Here is a 19115-nt window from a genome sequence, read left to right as displayed (position 1 = left end):
ATAAAAGTACAGATTCTAGAATTATTGAAGTATCATGTGATCCTGTATTATATTGTGTATAAGTGCTTTTGCTGATTCAAAAAACAGGTCATAAATTCCATATTTCTGCCTTCATTAGGATGACACATTGCATATGAAACAATTTAAAAGGGAGACAATTAGAGGGAGAGGACAGTGTGACATTATAAAAATATTAGAAGTGGCATTGAAAGACCTGAGTTAAAGTCCATGTTTTATCACTTAATAAATTTTGACCTTTAGGAAGCTACTTAATCTCTCTGAACTCATTTCCTCATCTGTACAATAAGAATAATGTTTGGCCCTACCTGTCATATAAAATTACTGTGAGAAAAGCTTCTTTATAAAGTGTGTAGTTATGTGTTCATTTCTTAGTTGCTTCTCTACTCGATTTAGCCCTTGGGAACATCATGTTTTCCTCAGGATAAGTGGAACACTAGAAATCTCATCATCTTGGAGATAACTTGAGCTTTGATTTTCAACACCTTCAATACCTCTCCTCTCTGACTAGAGGGCTCAACCAGAACAAAATCTCCTAAAGTCTCTTTCTGCATCCCCTTCCCCCAATCTTTTATAAAAAGTCAGAATTACCTATCCATCTCTCTCATTTCCCTTCAGTGGTTTTGCTTGTTTTTGACTCTATAAATATCAGACTTCAGCACTAATCTCTGTTAGTGACAGCCCTTTAGCTTCCTTTTGTGAAGTCTCCCTCTCCCCCCCACCTTATTTAGTAAACTACTGGAGAATAGGATTGTCTTTCTTTTTCTTATTTGTATCCCCTGAGCTTAGCAAAATGCCTGGCTCACAGAAGATGCTTAATAAATGTTTACTAGATATTGACTGTGTGAATTTTAATTATTATTACTAAGCATTGTCAACTCTTGATACCAGTTGCAGAAGTTATGCATTGTTAACTCTAAAAATACCAGGAAGCTCATAGTGATTGTGGAGCAACTGTCAACGATGAAAAATAAAATTCAATGCAAAATACCCACAGAAATTATATACCAACTGTTAACTCTGAAAAATAAAACAAAGTAAAACCAAAGAGCTCACAGAGATTATAGGTTTTTTTTAAGCCTTCTTTATTCCATTGGAAGAGGCAAACTAAACATGTGTGATGGGATCTCTCTAAGACTTAGGAAACTCAAGATTTCAAAGCTCCTAAGCTTTGATACATATAGCTGTGACTCAAGCAGAGAAGCATAATAGCAATAATGAGGCAAGTTTGCCTATGACAAAAATTCTATTCACAGCAAGGCTTCATGATCAGAACGTGGTTCCTGCAGGTGCTTGTCCAAGTTCAGGGGCTACTTGGGATTTATTTGAACTAATTTTGAGATTTAATTATAGCAAAATTCATACAGAAGGTGAATACAAAGAATTGTTATGATGCCAAAGTTGCTTCCTCGGCTTAGCTTTGGAAAACAAAGTATATTCTACTTTAAGAAAAGAGAGGAACTAAGGAATGATCTTGGCATGGGGGTCCTGAGTACCAACATGAAGTGTGCAAACAATCAATGCCAGAAAATTCAGAGGAGAAAGAAGTCAATGTGAACTAGAATAGCCAAGGAAAACCTTTATGGAAGAAGTAGAACTTGAGGCACACCCAGATGAATAAATAATATTTTCAGAATGTGAGAATTGAAAAGATCTGAGATCATAGCATTATAGACTTTAGATCTGCCAGGAACCACAGAGGTTATCTGGGTCACCCCCCCTTATGAGGTTGCATATGAGGAAACAGCACAGATGAAAGTACCCACTCTATGTCTGTGACATTTTATTGATATCTGCCTTCCAAAAAGTATTGATCATTAAAATATAAGATTCAGAACAAAACCAGGCTGGTCCAAATGATGACATTAGCAAGGTTCTTGCATCTTCATAATAAAAGAGATTTGTAGTTTTCTCCTGAAATGTAATACCTTAGCAACTTTCCCTTAAATTAAACCTTTGGGATTAACCCAGAGATTTTCCCTCTCTGTCCTTATATCTTTCCTCCTTTGCTCACAGTCACCATAGAGGAAATATTAATCCTGAGTTTAAAGAAAATAGCTCTCCAATGTTATTATCTGATAAAGTCATCTGATAAAATATCATAACCCATCATCCTTATACTCAGATATGAATTCCTATCAAAGAGCTGCTTTATTTCATGTTGTTTCCGATGTATTTGTCTAAGAGTCACATTTGCTCATAGGTGCCCAAACTATAACAATGCCAAGTTATGCTGTATCAGAAACAATTCCACTATTAGTTTTGTAAAGTAAAAAATAGAATAAAGATTATATGGCAAATAATACTTCACAAATAATACTTCACCATCTTATCTTAAATGAAGCTTTAATTTAATTTAAGTGGATTTTATGAATTTTTGTAAAAATAGTTTTACTTTAATTAAAAGCTATCTTCCCATTGTTTTATATTCTTTTTATGACTTGCTCCTCACACTTGGGTACTGAATCGGTTTTTTTTTTTACCTTTGATCTTTGTTGCTTTGTCGTGGCCTTCACTACACATAAATATGCAGGTGGCATTTGCACTTGTGGGTCAAATATTTAATTTTCTTTCATCAGCAGCTTCATATTGGGAATTGTTTCCTTTGAAAATTGAAACATTGACAGAAAATATGATGACAGATCTGCTAGAATAGGTTTTCCTATATTCTTGCAAAAGCTTTGGATGGAAAATTTTTGATATGGCTATGGAAACTGGATTTAATAGAATTATCAACTATATATGTGCATGCATAGAGGAGAAAATATGATATTTCTTTTGAAATCTATATTTTGCAATGATTGTGGCATATAGAGTTGTAGGAGAAATGCCAGAATTAAAAGTATCCTTATAATGCATAATTTGTGATTTTGTTACTATATTGTAAACATAAAAATCTGCTGTTCGCTTGGACTGATATGTCCCTTTTCTCAGCCAGAAAATAAACTATTATAGAAAATTTAGACTGCATTCAGCCAGGCAATGTTAAATATTTGGAAACATCCAAAATATTTTGATGTATTTAGAAAGCTTTAGAATTGGAAGTGATTTCAGATGGTCATTTAATTCATCTCCCTGCTTTAGGAAGCTTGCCACTTTACTACAGAAAAGTGAGAATCTATTGTATTCCTTCATTCAACATCATTAAATGCTTACATTGCAAAAGACAGCAAATCTTCTAATATTTAGCAAAACTATCTGAAAATGGAGCCCGTAGTTGCACAAAATGCAAATCTTCAGTCTTCTTTATATCCAGTTGTTCTTGTTATTTTCTTTCTGGATAAAGGGAATATCAGGAGGGGAATCAGGAGGCTGTATTTGTAAGTAGTCAAACTACAACACCGCCATCTTGACTACATCTGCTGTCAGACTCTGGTAAGGACAACCCATATCCCTGAAACTAAGGAGTTTGGGAATAATAGCCACAACACACACCCCTCCTGCCAACCACCAGACTTGCTTCCAATCCAGCTTCTGCAGCCATCACTGAGGGAAGAAATTGTTGTGAAAATTGGACCCACCTTCTCAAAACTACTAGCAACAATTGCTGACCAATAGTCACTAACAATAAAATAATTACAGAGTGACAGAACCCATTGGCAACCTATGCTATTTCCAGCCTATCCCTCATAACCTTTGGAATTGTCTAGGATCATTGTATTGATCACACTAACTGTCTTTCACAATTCATCATTCCTATTCATCATCACAATACATCATTAGTGTATACAAAGATCTCTGGGTCTATAAATCTGGAAGAAAAGGTTTTTTCTAAAGCTATCCTGCTTGTTATTTCTTATGGCATAGTAGCATTCCATCACAATTATATACCATAATTTGTCGAGGCATTCCCTAATTGATGGGTATTCTCTTAATTTTCAATTCTTTCCCAATACAGAAAGAACTACTATAAATATGTATGTTCATATGGGTCCTTTTCCCGTTTTTTGATCTCTTGTGCATATATACCTTAGAGCAGTTTTACCCTTTGGTCATAATTCCAAAATGTTTTTCATAATGATTGCATTAGTTCACAGTGCACCAATCAGTATATTGGTGTCCCTATTTTCCTACATCCCTCTGACATTTGTCTTTTCCCCTTTCTGTCATGTTAGCCACTCTGATAAATGTGAAGTAACACCTCAGAGTTGTTTAAGTTTATATTTCTTTAATAAATAGTGATACTTTTGTATGTGTGTCTCTTGGGTTTAGCACAATGCACAACATATAGTAGGCACTTGGTAAATGTTTACCAAATTATTGAATTATAAGAAAGATGTGTAAATATAAAAAGAAGGAGGCAAGAATAGAGCAAGAGAAAAAGTATGGAAAGATAATATGCTCTGGTAGTATCCCAGTTGTATCAAGAGATTTAAAGGAAGTAGTATAGCATATTAGGTATAGAAGTTTTATGGATTGACATATTTTGGACTTACATTGCATCAGAAATGGTCAGTTTATGGTCTATACAATTGGAAAGAATATCTACATTGGTGAAATAAAAGATCATTAAAATATGCAAGAAGATTTTAGCAAAACATTCAATAAAATACCTCTTATGATCTATTACGGGAAAATGGAATGATACATAATAGTACAAATTAGATATATACACAATGGGGTGAGAGGCTCAACTTAACAAAATCATTAATAGTTCATTGTCCCTGTGTTAGGAGTACTTAAAGTTCTGTACGCAACCCTATGTTGTCTACTATTTTAAATAATGACTTGAATAAAGGCATTGTTGGCATGCTCATCAGATTTGCAGATGATAAAAAAACTTGAAGTGATAGCTAGTAGTGATAAGCATTAACTCTAAAGTGTTATACTTTGAGTTCAAAATATGAGATGTTCAGAAAAGAAAAATCAGTACTGAAAACCTTTTGATGTCTATCACTAAGTCCTTATTCAATAATAGGAAGAAAAAGAGATAATGATCTGCTTACAGAACCTATATAGCTACTTGTTGAATATGTTATACTCTTTGTATCTCTAGTGTCCAAGTATCATGGAAATTTGCCTGTTCCCCTTTATCGAGATGATCTGATATTATTGATAACAATTCTAATTAAGATCTAATTCATGTAATTAAATTGTATACTATTGTCCAAGAAATCCCCTTTGCTTTGCTTTTCCTGTCTTGAAACTAACCATTTTGCTAAAATGTTCTGAATTTCTAACTTAAAAATAACAAAGCAAGAAAAGGGTTGTTTTAGGATGATTTTCCTTAGGATGACCCTCATAGTTCAACTTGGAGAGAATCTGTTTTTCAACCTCACAGCAATCTAACAATTATGAACTACTATTAATCACTGGAAAACAGCCTGTATTTCAAACCTGGTCTATCCATTTGAATCAATAAAAATCCATTTTATTATCTGATATAAATTTTTTTTAAGTTAACGGGAGTAAGTATATTCCTTTCTTTATCATACAAGATTCACAATGATCTTCTGGAGAAGAAAAGACTAAATAAAATAATGTCATTCACTGAAATTATGTATTGCTTCCTAATAAGCATGATCCACAACTCCCGGATATAGAACAGATGTTGTCTGGAAGGAATTCAGACAGTCTTAGGGAAGCAGGTGGAGATTTGATAGATCTGTTGACATATACAAGCAAAAATAAAACTCTGCCAATTTTAAATTATTATGTGTTGTCAGACATGATGAGTGCTTCATAAAATAAATGAAGAAAAACACATTGATCAAGTCAAGAGTCACAGTAAAGATGGAAGTATTTTTATAATTAGTCTATTGAGGTCCAGCTCATTATGAAAATGAACTAACATTCTAGTCCTTCAAAAGAAGAAAAACTAATTTAATCTGATGAGAGACATTTCCCTGCTGCTATAAATCATTTATTTCTCTTTTTTCATCAAAACACATTCAATGAATTCTTTATATATAATTACTTGAATAGATACAGTTTGTACATTATTAAAAATTGTTATATATAATTTTGAGGTGATTGTGTCTTTCTATATTTTGTTCTCATTGAAATTCTGTTCTCTTAAAATATTATTATTGCAGAATCTTTTTAATTATTCTAACTTAGTTTTATTTAATTTTCAGCTATAAATCCTCTTCTTCCATTTAGAAAGTAAGAAGAACAAAACGTTAGAAATATGTATAGTCAAGAAAAACAAATCCCACATTAGCTATGTCTCTGGTTATATGCATATATACTTCATTGCACATTCTGAGTCCATTACTCCTCAACAATTGGAGTTAGAAAGTATGTTTCATCACACATCCTATGAAACTGTAACCAGTTGTTATGTTAATTAACTTTAGTAAGTCTTTAAAAGTTGCTTATCTTTATAAAAGTATTACTGTTTCTCCTCATTTCACTTCATATCAGTTCATGCAAACTATCCTTGGTTTCTTTGAAACCATTCCCTTCATTATTTTTATAGCACAATAATATCTTGTCATATTCATATAAGATAGTGTCCTTAGCAGTTCCTCAATTAAAAGCAACATATTCCCTCAATTTCCAGTCCTCTGCCACTTCAAAAAAAAAAAAAAAAAAGCTGATTTTTTTTTTTTTTTGCACAAAGGCTGTTTTCCTCATTCTTCAAACTCTCTGGGTACATAGACCTAAAAGTAGTATCACTGTATAAAAGAGTATACAATTTATTATTACAATTAATGATCTTTTGTAGCATAGTTTCAAATTGCTTTCTAGAATGTTTAGTTCACAATTGCAATAACTGTAGACTAATATATCTGTTTTTCTACAGCCCCTAAAGCATTTGTCATTTTTCTTTTCTATGAAATTTGTCAATCTTATAAGTAATGAGGTGATACCTCAAAGTTTTAATTTACATTTTTCTAATTATCAGTGATTTAGAGCACTTTGCATATAGTTATTAATAACTTGGTTTTTCTATATCCTATATGACTATATCTTATTGATATCTTTTGACTATGAATTGAGGAATGGCTTTTAATTTTATAAACTTGAAAATATTTGTATCTTAGAAATGAGACATTATCCAGACACATGTTTGTTTAATGAGATCTTTATCAAAGAAATTTGCAACAAAATTTTCCTAATTACCTCCTTCTATTCTAATTTTAATCATATTAATTTATCTGTGCAATTGTTAAAATTTTATGTAATCAAAATTATCCTTTTTACTTCCAGGGAGCTACTCTTTCTCTGATTGGTCATGAATTCTTTCCCTTTCCACAGATTTGAGAGGCATTTTTTAATGCTTCTTGAATTTGTTTATTATAAAATCCTTTAAGTTTAATAATGTGATAATTTGGAGTTTATATTGGAGTTTAAGATATTGGTCTGTATTTAGTTTTTGTCAAACTACTTTTCCACTTTTTCCAACTATTTGTTGAATAGTGAGTTCTTGCCTCAATTGGGCTCATCAAACAATAGTGCTCTTTGCTTTTGTATTATATATATATATATATATATATATATATATATCCATTCTTGTTCCACCAATAAATCTCTCTATTGCTTACCCATTATAATTTTTTTTTTTTTTGCTGATTGTGATTTTGTAGTATAATTGGAATTCTGATACTACTAGGCCTTCTTCCACTTTTCCTCCTTTAATTCTCTTGATAAAATTGATCTTTTCTTCTTCCAGTTGAGTTTTATTAGTATTTTTAGTGATAAAGAAATCTTTTGGTAGTTTAATAAGTTTATTAAGTACAAGAATATTTTTATATTTTAATAAAAATATGCAAATTTATTTAGGTAGTTTTGTCATTTTTATTATATTAGCTCAGCCTACCCATGAGAAAGTAATATTTCTTAACTTATTTAAATTGCCTTTATTTGTGTACATATCTTTGTGTTTATGTTTATATAGTCCCTGTTTATGCCTTGGCATGTAGTATCCCAAGTAATTTATACTACCGTAATTATTTTAAATGGAATTTCTCTTTTTATCTCTTCCTACTGAACATTGATAGAAATAAACAGAAATACTAATCATTTTATGGATTTATTTTATATCTTTTAACTTTGTTAAAGTTATTAATTTTTCAATAAACTTTTGGGCTGATTTCTATAGGATTTTCTAAGGAAAGCCTACATCATCTGCAAAAAGTGATCATTTTGTTTTTTTCTTTATCCTTTGTCTATGCTTATTCTTTATATATATATATATGTATATATATATACATATATATATATATGGAGATAGAGAGAGAGAGAGAGAGAATATTAAAAAGGAATAGAATGGAATGCGCCTTTTTCTCAGCTATTTAAGGCATCTTCATAAAAATTAACTATATATTAGGGCATAAAAACCTCAAAAATGTATAAAAGCAAAATGAATGCTTCTTTCTCTTGTAATACAAGAAAAATTAGATACACTAAAGAGCCTTTAAGTCATTGATTAAAAAATTGAAAAATCCCAAAGAATGGATGGGTCAAAAACAAATTATAGAAATGATCAATAATTTCATTAAAGATGACAACAGTAAAACAGGATGCCACAATTTGTAAAATGCAGCCAAAGTACTTAGAGGAAATTTTCTATCTCTAAATACATCTCAGTAAATATAAAAAGAACAGATCAACAAATTAGGCATATTACTAAAAAATATTAGAAAACTAGCAAATTAAAAACTACTGACTAAAAACCAAAATAGAAAACCTGAAAATAAAAAGAAGATTAACAAAACTACAAATTTAAAAAATTGAACTAATGAAACTAAAAACTTTAAAAAAAAATAAACCAATGGAATAAACTCTTAGTTAATTTGTTTTTTCAAAGATATAATAATAATAAAGATAATAGCAATAACATAGTTGCTAAAGAATAAAATCTGGTTAATGTCGATATTTGTTGACTGATTCAGTAATAAAAATTGGTCCTACAATAAACAAAGTATTTTGTTTATTTAATAGAACCATTCCAAAAGTTGCATTGTATTGACTTTTTATATATTTAGTATTTATTGTATATATTATAGAATTTGAGTTCCTAGACTGCAAGAATGTTTTTTTTCATTATATTTCAAATATCTAACAGTGTTTTCCACATAGTAGGTAAAAAATATTCCTTAAGTTTTATTTAACAAAACTTTTAATTTAATATTTTTAAATACTTGCACAAAAACATTAAATATATAAGTTGCATTTTAATATCCATAATAATCAAATTAGATTAAATTTACTGCATTGTATAACAATTAAAGAGAATAAAAGTGCTACTTTATGCCGTGTCAAGAAAATTATTCTGGAATGCTGTCCATACCACTTGAGCTTTGAAAAAATACTAAGTCAAGTGGCAGCTGATTGAAACTTATTTTTCTGAGGGAATATTTAAGGGAATCATATAATGGGAAGGTTGCTGAGACATCTTTCATTGAACTTACCTTTAACTGTGGGGAGAAAGTTTGGTGAGAATGAGAGGAATATGTACTGAATTAAAGGCCAATGAGACTCAGAAGTAAAGTATAGCTGTGATTCCCAAAGTGATCTGATTCTGGGATTTTCCCCACTTTTCTTCCTTTGGTTATAATAAGGGCTATCCAGGGATAGTACGAGTACCTATGTGAGGTTATGCTTAATCCAGTCAGAGTACAAAAGGCATGCAATGATTGGAGCAATGATTTGGTTTAATCATAACTACATAATTAATCTTATTTAATATGGTTTAATAAATTTATAATTAACATGTTGAACTATATAAACTCTAGCTAACATGTTGAACTATATCAATTCTGATTTTTCATTTCTAGGTTTCTGGTAGCATGCAGGCATATAACATTTTTTAACATGCTCATTTAATGGTCATAATATTAACAAAATCATAGTAGTTCAGATTTCAAAAGAAACTCAGAGATCATCTAGTCCAATTTGTAACTGAAAAGAGTTTTCTTCACAATATACTTGATTTTTTACTTAAAAATCTCAAGTGAAGAGTAGTCCCCTGAAAGGCATCTCATTATGACATTAAATGTCATAATCTTGGATGACGTTAAATACCAAGAAGTTAGGGGATTTTTTTCTTCTTTTTAATGAACTTTATATTTTCCTTTTTGAAAATTCTGCTAATTGTTCCTAGTTAGATTCTCTGAGGGAAATCAAAAGTCTAATTCCTCTTCTATAAAAGGATATTTTGAAAACAGCTATCATTCCTTCCTTCCCAATCTTTTCTTCTTCAGTATTAATATCTGTAGTTCTTGTGATTGATCCATATATTAATGAACTTGAAGTCCCTTCTGTTGTGAATTTCTGATTACTTCTCCAATATTTAATATTCATGACATTTTGGGCTGTTAAGGATTATTTGGCTAATGCCAATGTTATCCAGAGTTTGTATTTTAAATATATAAGATTAATAATCATTTATAATTCACAATAATAGTCCATCAGGACAGCTAGATGATGCAGTGGATAAAGTGAAGAGCATAGAATCAGAAAGATTCATTTTCATGAGTCTTCATCTTCAAATCCATCCTCAGATATTATTAATTGTATAACCTGGGGCAAGTCATTTAACCCTTTTTGCCTCAGTTTCTTCATCTGTAAAATGAACTGAAGGAGGAAATGACAAATCACCCCAGTACTTTTGCCAAGAAAACTACAAATTAGGTCACAGAGTTGGACACAATTGAAATGACTGAATAGCATTCACAAAGAGTTTGCATATGTCTTTGCAATAACACTTTGAGGAAAATAATGGTCATTGACCTCATTTTATCAGTCACTGACTTAAAACTCAAAGAAACTGAATGACATACCAGAGTACACTGAAGTAGTATAAGCTGCAAAGCTCGGACACAGATCCATATTGCTCAACTATAGGTGATTATTCTTTCCTTTGTAACAAATTGTGTTATTTAGAGCTCTAAAGATTCATACACAGGAGCTAAGAAATAAGAATGATGACATGTCATATAAGAGCAGTGTTATAAACTACATATAGTGAAACATATATGCTTTACCCTAAACACAGTATTACAATATTGCTAAATATTTTTTCTTTTTACATGTTTTTTCTTTTATTTCTTTTAAACAGGTTATTTGGCATCACATCAGTAATTCAAACAAACTGTTCAAGCACATGGAAGATCATAGTGCACCCAAAGTTGTCCTGGTATCATCACGCCAACCCCATTCTATTACTGGTGACATATTATACTCTGGCAACTCTGATTCGACTTTGGCTACAAGAACCCATTGTAAGCATAAAAAGATTTTCCATGGTCTTGTCTAAAAAGTGTCTTTGGTAGGGAGCTGTCAGTATCTTTCTGAGAGAATATGTGTTACTTACTAATTGAATTCAATATACATTTATTTTGCATCTATTGTATACATGATTTGGGGGATACAAAGGCAAAAGTGAAACAATCCTGTTCCTATCCCCTATCCTTACTAGATGGAAAAATGGTATCTCTACAAGTAATTTCTTTTTTTAAATAGCTTTTTATTTACAAGTTATATGCATGGGTAATTTTACAGCATTGACAATTGCCGGGCCTTTTGTTCCAATTTTTCCCCTTCTTTCTCCCACCCCCTCCTCTAGATGGCAGAATGACCAATACATGTTAAATATGTTAAAGTATAAATTAAATACAAAATAAGTATACATGTCCAAACTGTTACTTTGCTGTACAAAAAGAATCAGACTCTGAAATAGTGTACAATTAGCCTGTGAAGGAAATCAAAAATGCAGGTGGGCAAAAATATAGAGATTGGGAATTCTATATAATGGTTCTTAGTCATCTCCCAGAGTTCTTTCACTGAGTGTAGCTGGTTCAGTTCATTACTGCTCCATTGGAACGGATTTGGTTCATCTCATTGCTGAAAATGGCCAGGTCCATAAGAGTTGATCATCATATAGTATTGTTGTTGAAGTATATAATGATCTTCTGGTCCTGCTCATTTTACTCAGCATCAGTTCATGTAAGTCTCTCCAGGCCTTTCTGAAATCATCCTGCTGGTCATTTCTTATAGAACAATAATATTCCATAATATTCATATACCACAATTTATTCAGCCATTCTCCAATTGATGGGCATCTACTCTGTTTCCAGTTTCTGGCCACTACAAAAAGGATTGCCACAAACATTCTTGCACATACAGGTCCCTTTCCCTTCTTTAGTATCTCTTTGGGGTATAAGCCCAGTAGTATTACTGCTGGATCAAAGGGTATGCACAGTTTGATAACTTTTTGAGCAGAGTTCTAAATTGCTCTCCAGAATGGTTGGATGTATTCACAATTCCACCAACAATGTATCAGTGTCCCCATTTTCCCACATGCCCTCCAACATTCCTCATTATCTTTCCCGGTCATTCTAGCCAGTCTCACAAATGGATAGTGGTATCTCTGAGTTATCTTAATTTGCATTTCTCTGATTAATAAGGACTTGGAGCATCTTTTCATATGGCTAGAAATATTTTTAATTTCTTCGTCTGAGAATTGTCTGTTCATATCCTTTGACCATTTATCAATTGGAGAATGGCTTGATTTCTTATAAATTAGAGTCAATTCTCTATATATTTTGGAAATGAGGCCTTTATCAGAACCATTGATTGTAAAATGTTTTCCCAGTTTATTGCTTCCCCTCTATTCTTGTATGTATTAGTTTTGTTTGTACAAAAAATTTTTAATTTGATATAATCAAAATTTTCTATTTTGTGATCAGTAATGATCTCTAGTTCTTCTTTGGTTATAAATTCCTTCCTCTTCCACAGATCTGAGAAGTAAACTATCCTGTGTTCCTCTAATTTATTTATAATCTCATTCTTTATACCTAGGTCATGAACCCATTTTGACCTTATCTTGGTGTACAGTGTTAAGTGTGGGTCAATGCCTAGTTTCTCCCATACTAGTTTCCAATTTTCCCAGCAATTTTTGTCAAACAGTGAGTTCTTATCTCAAAAGCTGGGGTCTTTGGGTTTGTCAAACACTAGAGTATTAAAGTTATTGACTGTTTTGTTCTTTGAACCTAACCCAGTGTACTGATCAACTAATGTATTTTTTAGCCAATATCAAATGGTTTTGTTTTATTATTTTTTTTGGTAACTGCTACTTTATAATATAATTTTAGATCTGATACAGCTAGGCCATCTTCATTTGATTTTTTTTATTAATTCCCTACAAGTAATTTCTTAAAGAACTATTTGATAGTAGAGTATTACTACTTTGGGTATGAAAATCACCTAAAGAGCATGAATTTTACTAGGGCTAAAAAAAGCTCATTGATAAGTAAATATACATCAATGCAGAAAGAAGACTAATAACCAGGGTAGAAGGCCACAGTTCATATTGTTAGTCTACTATCTGTTACTAAGGGCCCCACACCAGAAATTCAATCCCCCCAAAGCAGTATTATTCTGAGTTCTTTATCTTCTTCACACTATCCATTGCCTATCCATCATATGATCCTATCTATCTTTACCTATTTAAGAAAAGGAATATCTTATCTCTTACCAGCTTTAAGATCACCTGAAACACATACTTTTCATTTGTCACAAAGGTAACAAAAGAGCAGATATATCAATCATCAGTGCTTTCTTAACGCTTTGCACCAGCTTTCCAAATTGAAATCAACAGCTATTGATACAGTAAAGCTATTTTTCATGTTTCCAAGATCCTAATCTTCCTAAGAAATAGGATTTTGACATTTTCCTGTCCCACAGAAGGGAATGAATAGAGTAAGAAGCAATTCACTGTGTTTTCTCTAGTGGAGAATTAGTAGTTTCCCCATAATGTAAAAGTTGCTTTTTTGGAGAATTATTATTGTCCTTGTTGAATCACATTACAAACTATTCTGAATCAGAAATAGAAAAGAACCAGATGAATAAGGACACTAGGTATTCTTTTCTTATATACCAATTTCATTACATGGAGCAAAGTTTGAATCCCAATTGTCATTTTAAGATGACTGAGGATCAACATTTTTGTCCATTGGCTTAAAAATACCCATTTTTTGCTAAATTAGCCTCTATATGGTTGAGCCTTTTGATTCATTTACCTACAAAAGATGAAACATAATAGTGAGAGATAAAGAAGAGAAACTATAGTGCTTCTCAGAGATAACACTTGGGGAGATATATTGGGAAGCATAGACTGCTCTTACGAATTGCTCTGTGTTTTAGGTTCAGGATGATGAAACCTATGATGAAGATAAAGATATGCCTTGCAGTCCTGTACAAATCACTGCAGAAAGAAGGCGAAGTTTGTGGTATGCAACCCACTACCCAACTGATGAGAGAAAAGTAAGGCTTGGAGAAAGAAAGTGCCATTTCTCACCTTTAATTTGCCTCTTTTGCAGGTATTTTCTTGTTGAATCTGAGTAATGGTTCTAACACAGGTATAATGAAACAGAACCCAACTGGCTCACCCACAAAGGCTTTGATATAGAAACAAATGTAGTTATCTTCTGTACAATTATTGAAATGAATGTTCAAAGTCTTTAAAAAAAAAAAAAGAAATTAATTAGGTTTCTAACTCTACACCACCACTGTCTAACAATGATAACTTGATGTCAGCATATAGTAGCATCTCAAATTCAGAACTGGAAGGTACCATATCATTTTATTCAACAACCTTTTTTTATTTTCTTACTAATTAAAATGAAACTCAAAGAAGCTATTTGACTTGCTCAATATCATAGATGTATTAAAGCCCAAAGACAGGATTCGAATTCAGATTCTATGACCCTAAACCCATTATTCCTTCCCAAATACTATTTTGTATTTTGTTTTTTTTATCAGATATAAGAGTTTGTGGTTTAAGATATTGGTACAGTATCTTTAATGAAAAAATGTTAAGAAATCATTTAGTCTTCACTAGTGAAATGAATTTTTGGGAAGTAGCTTGATTTCTTTGTTGAGTAGGGAATATTTAAAGTAATAAAAGAATATAGAGTTATAAACACATTCTTTACTGAAATTTTACACTTATTTACATACACACATATGTGCTTTGAGGAGTGGTAAAAATTTGTTCCTTGGGAGGAAAAGGCAGATTGTGTCCATGTGAATAAAAATGTGGTTCAGTATGAAAGACCCAGTTATTTTTGGCCATTTAAATAGTTATGAAATAATTGGCAAGAGCATGACATTTGGAATCAGAGAATTAGATTCAAATTCTGGCTCTGCTGTTTATTGTCTTTATAAGCATGGGCATGGCACTTACTTAAATTCTCTGAGGCTTAATTAATTTTTTAAATGAAAATTTTATACTACATGAATGCTCAGATTTCTTTCCAGCATAACTCATTTGAATCTATAAATTAAACAAACTGTCACAAAACTTAACTAAATAAAGCCTGAATCTAGAAATCAGAAAGCCTCATTTAGAAAATTATGCATAAGTTTAACAAAGCTGTCAAGATGTACACAGCTTCATGAAAGTCAGATAAAACAACTTCTTTGTTCCTCACAATGATGCATATTAATACATTGAACCATTAGTAAATTATTGCTATTGTAAATGGTTGTTATAATTTTTTATTGTTTGTCCAGACTGGAATTTACTTCCCCAAAAATTATGACATTAAGAAAGAAATATTTTCCTGCTCATTTTAGTTATATATTTCTTGAAAAGACAAACTCTCCATTTAAATGCTTATTATATATTCATCCATAGTATAACAAAAAAATTGAATTATTTAGGGAGTCCAGCTGAATGTGTGAAACAAAATAAGCCAACTCAAAATATTCACCAGTATTTTCATGGAAGTCATTCCTCTATCTTTTCTTTTTAATTTTTAAATTTAATTTTAATTTAATTCAGTGTTCATCAGTCAGTTGAACAGAGCTCTTAAATCTTTCAAAATTGTTTTTGTAATATCGATTCTGTGGTATAAATTGGCCTTCTTAGTTCTGCTTATTTCACTTTTTATCAGTTCATTCAATTCTTTAAATGATCTTTTTTCTCATTTCACATATCACAATAGTATTCCATTACATTCATATACTACAATCTGTTTAGTCATTCCCCAATTGATATGCATTCCTATAGTTTCCAGTTCTCTGCTACACAAAATGAGCTGATAAAAATATTTTTTGTACTCATAAGATCTCTCTCTCTCTCTCTCTCTCTCTCTCTCGCTCTCTCTCTCTTTCTCTCTCTCTCTCTCTCTCTCTCTCTCTCTCTGTCTCTCCCCTTTCTCTTTTTCCTTCCAAAATGAAGCAAGCAGTGGTTTAAAAAAAAAAAACAGATTCAAAGGTTAAGAACTGTATAGTAACTCCATGTATATAATTATAGATTGTTTTCCAGAATTACCAAACACATTCACAGGTTCACCAACAAGACATTGATGTGCCTGTTTTCTCATAAGTTTCTAAATTTGTTATTGAACACTCTCCTCTCCCACTCTTGTAAAAAAGATATTGGTTCAGGGGTTCTGGGTCAGATCTCCAGTTTTTCAAGGGTAATCAGTTATGTTTTAATCATGTTATTGTTTAATGGTAGGTAAGAGCTGAATTTTTCTATTTCCTTCTACTCTGCCTTGGTATAATTTTCTTCTATCTTTTTACAAATAATTTTGATTTCAAGCTTTCACTAATTAACGAATATAACTTAGGTATGATTGGCATTCTCATACCACAATAACCCTGGAGGCCTGTGGAAGAAAACTTATTATACAAAAGTATGCCTGTTAATACAGTGATTAACATATAGATCTTTAGTCTGCATATAGCAACTAAACACTAACATAGTTTAAAAAGTCATTTAACAGAAATTGTTAGGAAAGCATTTGTATGTATTTTGAAGTCTTCTTACAACTCTATTTGTCTGACAACATCCACAACAACAATGTGGATGCTAAGAAGAAAGTTTTGCTCAACCCAGTATCAAGATTCTTGATTCTTTGATCAAAATTCTGAGGACACCCTTTTCTAATCAACTCAGAATTCCCAAATCTAAACTTCAGAAATGGGTATTTTGGTTTTTTTTTTTTACATTGACATATACTAAGCTGTCTTCAACAAAAAACATTTCTGAAAAATTCTGTGATGTAGCTGTTTTCTCTCCTACTTTTCTCTTTTCCCCACAATACTTGTTATCACTACTCTTCCAATACAAGAATCTACCAATTACTAACATATTCTATTTTACATTTTCATTCTAAAAAACAAAGCCCTTGTGTTCTGTGTAACCAGTTTGTAAAATTCATATGACTGACAAACAACTTCTAATTTGTACTTAAGATTTAGTGTTAACATTTGGAACTATGTAGTAGATATATATCATCTAATGTGCAATTCTTTTTCCTCTTTAATAATTTGCATGGTAATTCTTAATAAGATAATATTCAGTAGTGTTTGATAAAGGTGTGCATGTACATATTAGATGTAGAAATATTAATTTATTTACCAGTGCTTTATTAATATGCTCTCCTACATTGCTTTTTCAGCTGTTGTCCATGACCCAAGATGACTACAAACCATCTGATGTTAGTATGTTAGAGTTGTCTTTTGTGTATGTGTAAATAGAGGAATGAATTTGAATTCATCTAATTTTTTATTTTAAAATTATATTGTATTCAAAAATCTAAATATCATTTTGCCAGCAGAAGACAATTTTGGCTTATTCTTATTAAAATATATTCAATAATAAATATGGAATCAAAGCAATTCATATCATAAAATTGCTAAGTTCTTATAAAAGGAACTTTTACTATATTGTTTTCTTTAATGTATATTATATTCTTATTTGCAGTAATAGCTCCATGGTATACATAGAAATTATAAAATCATATGTAGAATAAATCCCAAAAATTCTGTTGAACTGGCAAGTAATTTTGGATTTAGGGAAAAGATCACATTGACAACGAGAAGATCCTTTCCAATGGCAGTATCAACAATGGGAATATTCTAATACAAAGGTGCTAGGAAGTCAGGCCATATGTTTATCAGTTCTTAGAATTTTTTTTAAGGCATGGCAGAAGATTTCAGACTACTAAATTATTTCAGTTTTCTTTTGGGGCACTTAAGCTCCTCATTTCTGTGATCTTATTTCCATTTGTTTTAGTTGAATTAGCATTCAATTGTTGGACTTAAAATTCAAATGTAAAAAGTCAAGCTTATCCTTTTAACCATCATGCATATGTTCTTAAAATATCAAAAAGAATTAAACACATGCTGAAGTTAAAAAAAAAACTGAAAACACTGATATTTCTTTCTTTATGTACCAGGAAAAAGGAGACAAGTAAACAATAATAAAGTTATAAATGGCCTAAAATATTTATTTATTTAAAAAATTTCTCAAGCCTAAGTTAAATTCCTACTTTGGCAAGTCTAACTTTTCTTTAAGAAAAAAATTAGACCATTTATGCAACATTAAACATTCATGCAGAAACTGATAGATTTCATTTTAAAACACCCAGATATTTCTAAGTGCAATTAAAAATCTGAAACATCAGCTGTTTTTGATCCACCCTTTAGATGTCTGATGTTCTGAAGACCAATATTCAGAAAGAAAATAAATGGTAATAAATGATATTTCTTTGTACAAACTTCATTTGACAGGTTCTGTTGGTCACTGTGAATGGCGCTCCTGTTGATTATCATACCATACATCCTAGCCTGCCCATTGAGAATGGCCCAGCCAAAACTGACATGTATTCCACACCACAGTACAGATGGGAGCCATCTGATGAAACATCAGGTAATGAATTGATACTCTAGCTTGATATAGAGCATTCTTTATTTTATACAAACTCTTTTTACTCATAGCAGTCCTCAAAAGGATGCTGAAAAAAAAAAAAAAGAATGCCTTTTCAGTGGCAAACAGTTCCTTTAATTAAGAAAATTGTCAAGCTCCTTAAGTCTACTCTGTCTAATCAATTCAAAGTCTTTTCTCTCAGCAAAGTTCAGTTCACAGCAAAATAGATGTGAAACCTATCTTTCTTTGTCTCTTTTACCCTCAATAAAAAAGAGCAATAAAGGGCAATAGGCATATCCCCAAGAAGTTTCCCTTCTCAGGCTTTAGATTGTATCAAAGACCAATAGTCCCAACAATTCAGAGTTTAACTCTCAAACAGAGCTTCTAATAGCTACCTGAGTGTTTTTTCTAACTAATCAGCAAAGTAGGGAATGGAGCTGATAAATAGGCAAAGGTTGAAGACAGATTTTATAGAGTAGGAGAA

At 31.4% G+C, this 19115-nt stretch overlaps 1 protein-coding gene across 1 annotated transcript in view; it reads left to right on the top strand.

The window, feature by feature from the left end:
- Positions 1 to 19115, top strand: part of PIEZO2 (piezo type mechanosensitive ion channel component 2) — a 271682-nt gene that overhangs the window by 123282 nt on the left and 129285 nt on the right. Inside the window, exons 5-8 of the mRNA XM_051973830.1 lie at positions 11027 to 11189; positions 14113 to 14232; positions 17382 to 17420; positions 18496 to 18634. Coding sequence (XP_051829790.1) covers positions 11027 to 11189; positions 14113 to 14232; positions 17382 to 17420; positions 18496 to 18634 — 461 coding nt within the window. The remainder of the gene's footprint in view (positions 1 to 11026; positions 11190 to 14112; positions 14233 to 17381; positions 17421 to 18495; positions 18635 to 19115) is intronic.

The sequence above is a fragment of the Antechinus flavipes genome, chromosome 1 (genome assembly GCF_016432865.1).
Source record: "Antechinus flavipes isolate AdamAnt ecotype Samford, QLD, Australia chromosome 1, AdamAnt_v2, whole genome shotgun sequence".
Classification (NCBI taxonomy): domain Eukaryota; kingdom Metazoa; phylum Chordata; class Mammalia; order Dasyuromorphia; family Dasyuridae; genus Antechinus; species Antechinus flavipes.
Note: the sequence above shows the minus strand (reverse complement) of the source record. Positions and strands in the feature narration are given on the sequence as shown.